This window comes from Galeopterus variegatus, unplaced genomic scaffold, assembly GCF_000696425.1.
Source record: "Galeopterus variegatus unplaced genomic scaffold, G_variegatus-3.0.2 Scaffold2185, whole genome shotgun sequence".
Classification (NCBI taxonomy): Eukaryota; Metazoa; Chordata; class Mammalia; order Dermoptera; family Cynocephalidae; genus Galeopterus; species Galeopterus variegatus.
This window is the reverse complement of record NW_007728296.1, coordinates 170,679-181,496: the sequence shown is the minus strand read 5'-3', so window position 1 is coordinate 181,496 and position 10,818 is coordinate 170,679. Positions and strand designations below refer to the sequence as shown.

Sequence of the window (10,818 nt, the reverse complement as noted above, 5' to 3'; positions counted from 1 at the left end):
TTTTTTTTTTTTTTTTTTTTTGTCTAATTGATCCCAATAGTTCTCCAGTACTGTGTTGAAGTGGTGAGAGTGGGCATCTTTGCTTTGCCCTAGATCTTAGTAGAAAAGCTTTCAATTTTTCCCCATTTTTTATAATATTAGCTGTAAGTTTTTCATAAATGGCCTTTATTATGTTGGGGAACTTTTCTTCTGTACCCAGGCTATTGAGAGTTTTTATCAAGAAATATAAACTTTAGGGGCCAGCCCGGTGGCGCACTGGATAAGTGCGCCGCTTGGGAAGCGCGGCGGCGCTCCCACCCAAGGGTTCGGATCCCACATATGGACCGGTTCCCGCTTACTGGCTGAGCGAGGCGCAGGAGCAACACCGAGGGTTGCGATCCTGTTGCCAGTCCCCAGTCCGGTACGGGGGCAACACTGAGGGTTGTGATCCGTTGCCAGACACGGAAAAAGACAAAAAAAAAAAAAAAAAAAAAAAATTTCAGCTTTGGTCATTTTTCTTCTCTATCCCCAAACTCTGTTTGATCAATTTTATTCACACCTTTGATTCCACATTTGAGCTGATGACACCCCAAATACACATATTTAGCACAGATCTCTCTCGTGGGTTCCTTTTTTATAAATCTATTCACCCTCTAAATGTTACCACTTGCACATTCCATTGAAATCTAAACTTAAGATTCATGAGTCTATGTATTTAACAAATTACTGTGTAGGACTTACTATGTTCCCAACACTGTTCAAGCACTTTAATAAATATTACCTCATTCAACTTTTATAAAACTATGAATTATTATTATTCCCATTTTAGAGATAAGGGAACTGAGACAGAGCTAGCTCATGCAACTTGTCCAGGGTCACTCAACTAACAAGTGGTGGAAAGGGGATTCATTCTTGGCACGCCCATTGACCCAGATCCCCCAACCTGAAGCCTAGGATGTATCATAAGTGATTCCTCCTCACTTCACATGAAAACAGTTACTAGGTTATAGGGATTTTTATCTCCTTGATATTTCTCTCATTCATTCTTTCCTCTTTAACTCCAGTAGCTTGATTCAATCCCTTACAATTTCTTACCTGAAACACCTCAGTAGCCTTCTCAATTTTCACTACTCCCCTTCCAAAACCATCCTCACCCAGCTGGGAGTAAGCTTTCCAAGACCAAACCTAATCATGTCACTTCTCTGCTTAAAACTATTCAGTGGCCACCCACTGCCTTCATAATAAAATTTAAACTCCTTAGCATAGTATATAAAACCAAGAAGCTTCATCTGCTACCACCATTTCATACAAATCCTACAGTCCAGACACACTCATTCCCTGCAATTTCTTGAAAGTGTAAGCTCAGCCATAAATATGTGCCTTTTCAGATATTTTCCTTTATCTTCAAGACCCCTTCAGGTTGAAAGATAAGACCCTTCCAATTATGCTTTTACTTATTTGTCTCCACTATTTTATTGAGACACTGCTCGATAATGTAGGATTCGTGATTGCTATTTCTGTGCATCTAGTATTTCCTATAGTACTTGGCACGTTAGGCACTGAGTAAGCACATAATGAATGAAAGAACGGACACATAAGTAAAATGCTTTAAGCTTATCTCAACTGTTTTATCAGAGTAATTAGACAAGCACTGAACAAAGAATGAAATTGAGTTTGGCATTTGTGATGCAGCTGTACCCCTCTAAGCAAAGCTTTGATCTTGAACTTCCTTTCCAATCCTAGCATTCTATGATTCTACTCTACTAAAAGTCAATTGATACCCTTGCCAACACCAGTTGCCTTAAAAGCAGGACCATATAATTCCACAATGTTGGGACTTGGATCAAATGGCATCAGATAGCAGACATACTCTGGCAGCACTCTGTGCCAATGTCCACATCTATTAAGTTCATTTACTAACTAGTCTTATTATCTATTTCATGTTGGGATTTCTTTAGGGTGTGGTAAAATTAGACAGATGGGTTGAAAGTCTTCCTTCAGGCATAATTCACATAGGATTGGGCAGATGGGTTCCAATAAGAAATCTTTAGGCCTAGAACACATGAACGAAGCAGGGAGAAAAAGAATTCACCATTATTTGGTGACGGGTAAAAATATAGCTGGGAATGGAGAAATTTAAAAATGATATCGAAATGCATAAAATAAAACTGAAAAGTGGCACACATCCCTTCAAAGGCACATCGTTTCAGGCAGCAAGCTCTATGTATTATAGTAGTAAGTGACCTCAGAAACCAAAAAATAACTTACCTTAAATAAGTTTTCTAGTAACAAGAGCAGGGCTCATTTTTATTTAATGTTGTCATCAGTTAATTACATGAAAATTTTATAGAATATTTTTAAATGGGCAAATGGTAGTAATATGGGAGAAAAAGATCAGAATCCTAAAGGACTTCCCAGTGTGGAAAGATGAACTGAAATTAAGGAGATAAGTAAAAGTATTGCACTTAGATTTTACTAAAACCCAAGGGAAAACAAAATAAGCCCTAGACAAGTGTACATTGGACAGATATGTACTCATATTAGCAGTAGCACATATAAAAGGAGTAGGATTTAGAGTTGACAACATAGTTGGCCAGACAGACAGCATGACAAAGCTGGAAAAAGAAATTAATTTAATCATTGCCTGTATTAATAGAAGAATTGCATCTCTTAGGGCAGCCAGAAACTGCTGTGGAGAGATTCTGTTGAAATTCCCAAAACTCTGCCCCTCTCTACCCTGCTCAGTGCCCCAGGAAGCTGCTGACCTATAGGTACTGCATTGATGAGTTCTTATTTACTCTGACTTCCAGTTGAGTTTGACCAAATGGTAGCAAAAGCATGAGACAAGAATGATGTCAGAGTATTCATTGCCATAGGTCCCTCTTTATACTGATTGATAGAGTCACAGCCATAAAAAGTCCGTGCCTCTGTCTGGCAACCATTTCCACACATCCCTCTTCATCTCTGGATTCCAATAATGGCTTCCTTTTTTCTCTCCTTTATGGCAAGGGGTAGTAAGGATACTCTGCTTTACTAACCTGGGGGTATGCCTTATCTCATTTGAGCTTTTGTAAATAATTACTTTATTTAAATATCCTCAAACAATCTAATTTCTACAACATCTATTTCATGTGGGCACCCTGACCAATAACTAACATTTAATAAACACCTACAGTATACCAAGCACTTAGTATGAGCTTTTGCATTTAATGATTTCAACATCCCTGTGAGGTAGGTTTTACTGTTACCCTACATATGTTGCAGATTAAGAAATGGAGTTGTCCAAATGCTGACTTGCTTAAGGTCAAGCAGCAGGTAGGTAGCCAAGGTGGATTTGGTCCCAAGCTATCTTACTTAGAGCCCAACCCGTTAATGCTATACTCATCTCACTCTATTCAGAATAGCTCAGGTCCCAGCCGGGAATAGTTCTTTCACTTTGGCTTCAAACATTTAGAGGAATTAAACAAAGCAAAGACGTGTGTAGAGGCAGTGCCAGGAAGAGTGAGGGGATCTCACCACACTGAGAAATGTGGAGCACGTGCAAATTTGCAAAATCTTTCTGAGAAGTAATTTGGCAATGTATATCAAGAACCTTAAAAAAATCTCTTATCCTTAGTCCTATTAATTTCACATACAAAAGTCTACCTTAAGGACATAAAGATATGAATAATGATTTAATTACTAGGATGTTCATTGTACAGTAAGTTATAAAAACAAATTCTGAAATAACGTAGATGTTTAACAATAGAAAAATGTCTAAATTATTATATATGCATATATACGGATATATTTACATATATATTATATAATATTAAAAGTATTAAATTTGTACCCTTGAAATATGAGTTGGGGAAATTTTTACCATGATAATATAGGATCAAAAAGATGATCAAACTGTATACCCTATGTTTTAAAGTGAATATGTGTGTGTATGTGTGTATGTATAGGAAAAAGATGATTTTGAGACAAAACACCAAAGTATTAATTATGGTTATATGAATATTTGCATTTGGGAATATTTCTGAATAACTTTCTATCTGTTTTCTGCATTTTCAGTTTCATCCAATAGACTGAAAAAATATAATTTTAAAACAGCAATAACTATGAACCATGGTTAAAATAATAGAAACTTCATAACCTAAAAAAGAGACAACTCAGGAAAATGTGGATGAAGGGACAGAGAAGGAAGAGGGCTTGATACTCATCTTAAAAGGCTCAGGTGGAAGAACCTGAACCTACAGAAAGTAGAGGAAGACAGATGGTGGTTTAACAGCACAAAAGAATTCTAATAAGATTTTAAACAAGGGGAACAAGTTACCTTGAAAAGTTTTGATTTTTCTGTTAGTAGAAATATTAAAGAAAAGGTTAACCATAATTTTTCAGAAATCTTCTTACAGTGATTTAAGCTTTGTACAAGTAGTTATGCCTGGAATTCTCTCCCACAAGAGGCTAAAATGTGGATGCTACCCAGCAGTGATATCTAAATATTTCCTTACCACCAGAGATTTAATTCTTTGGGATAAAGATTTATTTCTCTGTTCATGGGTATTCTCTTTTAATCTTCTTTTGGAGGACAAAGTAGAATGTATTTACTATGTTCAAAAAGAGTTCCTTTGGGAACAGGGTGCATGTCTTTTTAGCATTTATACTTATTGCCTACAACAGTTCCAAGTACATTATCTCCCCATAACAATTCATGATTTTTATTTAAGTCAGCCAATGCCCCAGCTCTGGTTAAGGCTCTACCTCTGATTCACTCTGTCTTGCCTGTCCTGGGGCCTCACTTCCAAGCTGGAAGAGTATCATCTCCTAGCACCTACTAAATCCCTGGCTCCTCCACTAGCTGCCCTGGGAGCCATGAAAACAAACAAATAAAAAGACAGAGCAGTTCATAGCTTCAGAATTGACCAGGTGAATTTCTCTCCTCCCCACCGTCTGCCCCACATTGTCCCAAGATGTGGTGGTTCCACAGGCTTCTCTCAGAGCGTCCCGCAAAACCAAGTACACAGCCATGTTTCTAGAGAAGCTATGGCCACCTTCATTCCCACTTGCTTGGGATTATTTACCCCAGCAAAGTGCTAGCAATAAGTTTTGTTTTCAGGTCTGTTTTCCCAGGGAACTACATTAAGACAGCAATTGAAATATCATTGTGAGTTCGATGATCAGAGAATATGAAATCCATCCTAGGATATCTTTGGAAAGAGTGAGCCACAGGCAAATTCTGCTAGAAAGAACTAAAGGGAGAACTGATCTGTAGCCAGAAGGAGGCAAAAAGAACCCAGAATGCGCAGCAGCCTGAGGACCCTGGAGCTGGAAACACAGCCTGATGACAGTGGGTGGGCATGAGAGGATGACCAATAAACATCACCTCTGTCCATATCTAAAGCTCGCCAAAGAATACCTTTACTAATAAACTCACTCTCCACATTAGTCCTCCCCAAACTCCATTAAACCACCCATTTAATGATGCTGTCTCATGCTAGAGTCCTTTCCCACAGAGCTGAATTCCCATTATGCTGCCAGTCCTGTGCCTTTACTCACCGACTTTCAGCTCCCCGCCTGCAATGACCATGCATGCCACACTCAGAACATTGCTTCTGTTCACAGGGAATTCTAAAGTGCCCATCACATAGAGGCCTTTCAGGAATGGAAGATCTGTATCCACAAGGACGGTCCTATCTGCAGAAGAAAAAGAAATTGCTCAGACATGTAGCCAAAACAAGAATCACCTTCTCTCTTCCAGCGATGCATCCCAAGGTTCCCCTGGTAATTTAGGAGCTGCTTACATTGCTACCTATTCTGAGACAGGTGCAGCAACTGGAAGAACAAATAGTCTGCCAAGGACTAGGCCTTAATAAAAAGGCAGAGGGGAAAGCCATGATAAATAAATGCTGCTGTTGCTTAACACACCAAGTGTTATGGCCAAAAGGCACTGCTTATGCCCAAACAGCCCCACCAATCCTGTCTCAGTGCAAACACACAGATCAAATGCACGCCCTACCCTTCACCCCCATCCCTTCATTCTGGCTCTAGTTTCAGAGGAGTACAGATGGTAGATATGACCTTGGCCTCTGAAGACTGACTGTTTGGGTGTGAGTCCCAGCTCTGCTACTTACTGCCTGTGTAGGCCAACAACTTTATCTCTCTGTGCTTCAGGTATCTCATCTGTGAAATGGGGATAATAATGAAAATATCTGCTTTATTCATAAGGTTTTGTGAGGGTCAAATGAGTTAATAGATCTAAAGGGCTTATAAAATACCTAGTAAGTCATCTGCAATTCCTCAGTTCCCACCGTGTAGGGCAAAGTACATGGTGCATGCTCAATAAATGCAGGATATGATCATTATTTGTGCTGTTGTCCATTAGCTTGTCATGCTTATAGAGCTCATTGGACAAGCTAAAGTCATTATTTTTCATCTCTCCTGTCATAAAAAGTTTCTTTATAACCAGAAGAAATGACCATAGATTTTGTCTGAAATGAACAATAGAGTAATACATGAATAAAACATTCTCATTTAAAACAGTAAACACTTCACGTAGCTAAAGTATAGAAAGTTACTTTCTGAGGTAAGAATTAAAGACATCAAATAAATGTTTCTGCTTAAATTTCGAGTACCATAATCACTGACACATGTAAAGGTGTTTAAGAAGTTCTTTTCATTTCTCATTCCAGGAAACAATGGGACCTGCTGTTTTTAAGGAATTGCTCAAGCAAATTAACTTGTCTTTAGTTATCATTCCTATCTCCTGCCTATTTCCCTAGTTACTAGACTGGTCATTCCCTCCTGTGGCAGAGACTATAGATTTGTAAACCACCCATTTCTCTTTTTTTTCCCCTAGGTTCACAGTTAAACCACCACAGCAGCCTCCTTCGCAGTTAGATGAAGCCATGTGACTGACTTGTAGCTAATATCAGGTAGGCAGAATTGAAGTAGGAAGTCTCCAGGTCGATGCATAAATTCAGCATGCTCACTGTCCCTCCCCTTGTCCTCCAGTTGGACGTAGAGCAGTGATTCTCCAAGCAGAGTTGTGGTCCAGCAGCATCAGCACCACCCACTCATTCAGCAGGATGCAAGGCAAGGCTTGGCTCTGCTAGTCAGCCACTCCCAGTCCCTCATTGTACCCCCTGGGAAACAACCTCGCTCTTTCATACCCCAGTGACACCCTGTATATACTTATATCAGAGCACCAGAAAATATTATTCAAATCACACACATACATAATTGCACAGAAGGCAGTAACTCTCATGGGCTGGTCCTCAGTGTGATGACATCTTCCTGTTCCACTGCTACTTCCATAAGGGAGAGACCATTTATTTTTTAAAATCTGTAGTGCTTATTTTTATATTGAAGATGAAGACACTAAATAAATGTTGCCAAGATCTGTTGAGTTTAGTCAAGATTTCATTAAAGAGTTCATTAAATTCAAGAGTTCATTAGTGACTGGTACAAAATGAAGGATCGTGCTAAACATATAAAAATAAATGAATATCTCAACCTCATCTCTCACATTTTTCAAAAAATTCAAACAAAAGAGTAAAATATCTAAAGAATGTTTTAGGTTTAGCATACATTGTATGGGTCCACAAGTTTAATATTAAAATTACAGTATTTAAAGCAAAAACCTTAAAAAACAAGAGTTCCATACAAATGGCATTTATGTGTCCCAACCTATGGCCTATTCCACCAGTCTAGCTGTTGAACCTGATTGCACAAAACAATAAAATTGGTTCAGTAACTGCCTTCTCTCACCCACAAAGTTCTCTCTCTCTCTCTGTCTCTCTCTGTCTCTGTCTCTCTCTCTCTCACACACACACACACACACACACACAAAATAATGACAGTAGGTGCTTTTGAATATACTTCTCAGCTAAAGTATGACACATACAAAGAATTTAAATTTTTCCTTTTGATATTTATCACATTCTTGTCTCTTAGAATAAATTTTTTCTATTTTAATTGCCCTAACCACTCCAAATATACCAGTAAATAGTTACTGGAGGTAGGAAAGGGGGAGGGGGAGGAGGGATGTGAAGTAACTGCGTAAGGGACACAAACAGTAATTGTGATTTGTAATGATGAACATGCTAATAATATTGATTTGGTCATCACACACTATGTACAAATACTGATAGTCAACTCTGTACCCCATAAATATGTACAAAGTTTTTTTTTAAAAAAATGCCAACAAATTTCCAGCAAGGACCAAAGATGCTATTCTCACTTTTCTCAAGACCCAGAATAATATTTAGCATATAATAAGTGCTCAAAAATAACACCAAACAACACACACACTTACATAAATAAAATCCAGTAGCCATCAGAGGAAAAGTAGGAGATGAAAACAAGAGTAGAAACCTTGCTCTTATTTTTTTGGTGCCACACTTTTCACTTTCAAATTTTCTGGATCCATCTATTCTACCTTTCCTTTTACCTTCCTTTCCTTCCTATGACATGCCAAACCTTGTCAGATGGTGGGAACTGAAAGATGAGTGAGGCAGGTTTCCCTCCATCAGATGATAGTAGATATATAAATAAATATGCTGTAATATGCTTGAAAGGATCATACATTCTAATTATACGGAGGTTGACTCTTCTTTCTCAGCTACTTTGAATTGAAAAGTTTATCAATGTGCCTATTTTAACAAAATTCTTCTAAGATAAAATAAACATATTCCCTGTAAAGATTTTTTATAAAGGAATTCTCCTTATATCACAATAATAAAGATTACAGCTATAGTTGCTAGTTACACAAGCAAAAGAATTCACCCTAATGTAGCCTCCAGAGCAGATCAGATGCAGAATCAAATTGACCAATCCTCAGCTATGATGACAGCTTGCAGAGGCTTTCTCTTTTTTCTAAGTGTGGAAAGTTGGGATCAATATGTCACGTTCTTTAGAAGTAGCATCATTTCCATGAAATTCCTCAAGATATTTTAATTACTCAAAAATAGTTATATTTATACAACCCTCCTAATAAACATAAATGACGGACCTCCTCTAATTTATCTGTGGTCCAATACTTTCCACCTTGTCCTGTCTTGGCCATGGCTATTCCATTCTATCCTGTCAGTGACCAATCTATCCTACTTGAGAGAATGAGCACTGGCATATGGAGGGAACCATCTGGAATTTCTGTTGCTCAATGGGAGGCTGATGGGGGAGCTGATCAGGAAAGAGGCTCCAAAAAGAATTAATGACTTCCAGATGTAATTAAAGACTGCTTTTTCCCCAAAGGGGCTCAGGACCAGCCATGGGGTGGTGCCTCTTGGTTCCGAATTACATCCTCTTACCACTTGTTCATCCATCAAGCACTAAGCACCTACCATCTTTATCCTAGTATCTTTTGCCAAGAAACATTTTGTTTTGCTTTGTTTTTTTACTGAAAGTGTACTACTTTGACAATTGGAAGGATAGAGCTTTAGAAATAATATCGAGAAAGTTAACACTAAGGAGAATCCCCTGAATTTCCCCATGCACCAAATGCAACAACAACAAAGAAGATTCAGTCTTTTATAAATGCATTAGCTACCCTCATGACCAGAAAACCTATGCCAAACTGAAAGACAGATGTCTCTGACAGAGGGCTAGGACTTCTTTTGTATCAAGACTAATTTGACTACCACAGTTACAAAGCATTTCATATAATTTCAACACTAGATTCAAGCTCACTTTTTTTTCCCAGCAAAGTTAGGGAATCAAGGTCACTATTGTGTAGCATTCCAAGGGTCTGACACTTGTCTAAATCCTGTAGAAATGAGATCAAGGGCAAAGGGCACAGATCCTGGGAATAATGGTGGGGTCACATGAACAGGCATAATTTGGGGCAGGCTGACCCATAGTTTGCATGGTATTCACTGTATCAGGCCCCATAACTTAGGTGGTGAAGACAGTTTCCATACAACCCTGCTATTGTCAGGAACAGAGCCTACACCAAGTTTGGACATAGCTCAGACTTCTGAGGGAGAGCCATGGCATGCAAAGGCAGAGCAGGACAGACAAGGATTTTTTGTAGGACTGTTGTTTTCCTGTACCTTCCATAATTAATGGGTTGGTTTCTACCCTCAGCCTCGGCTCCAATATTTTTCTATAAGTATGTGAACCCAAGGAAAAGAACATTTTAATGCCATTTGAATTCACTATTAAATGATCTAATCTTTAAACACTTTAAATTACACATTTTACATAATGATTGGTGGTGCTTTCTTTCCTTCGTGGTTTTGTTTAACTTTTGGGGAATCTAACAATTTATTAAAATAGTCTATCATAATTTATGAAGATGCCTGATACACCCAAGAAAAGTACTCCTAAAGTAGAATGGAAGTTCTCATACATAAATAGTTCACAGGGATGAAAGGTTAACATGATTGAAAATTAGTGTCAAGTAGACTAATTCACTGAGACGATAGCATTCAGTTCTCAACAGTTTATTCTCTTGTAGAAAAAGCTGAACAAAGAAGTGATGAAGATTAGAATGCATTCTTTCTAGAACTAAACCCTTTTCAAAGAGCTGCTAACTTTATAGCCTGCCTTTTACATCAAATCCACACAGGTGGTTTCTTTATTCTATTCTGCCTATCATTTTTTTTCAAACTGGTCTTAAAAATAGGCAGAAGAGGCAGTTTTTAAAGTGCCCAGAGGCATGTGATTCGAGACTTTGGAAAGCCAGTTTTTTAACACCTTGAAGAAAAGCCATCTGCCTGCCTGGTGTGTGTGTGTGTGTGTGTGTGTGAGAGAGAGAGAGAGAGAGAGAGAGAGAAAGAGAGAGAGAGAGAGATGGGAGGGGAGGGGAGGAGAGGAGAGAGGAGAGGAAAATATGCAGCACTCCTCATGGGAAGA

The 10,818-nt window shown here is 38.5% G+C and overlaps 1 protein-coding gene across 1 annotated transcript in view; it reads right to left on the bottom strand.

The window, feature by feature from the left end:
• Positions 1 to 10,818, bottom strand: part of LOC103597076 (fibrocystin-like) — a gene marked incomplete at its 3' end in the record, with an annotated part of 308,904 nt that overhangs the window by 133,385 nt on the left and 164,701 nt on the right. The window contains exon 18 of the mRNA XM_008580875.1: positions 5,521 to 5,658. Coding sequence (XP_008579097.1) covers positions 5,521 to 5,658 — 138 coding nt within the window. The remainder of the gene's footprint in view (positions 1 to 5,520; positions 5,659 to 10,818) is intronic.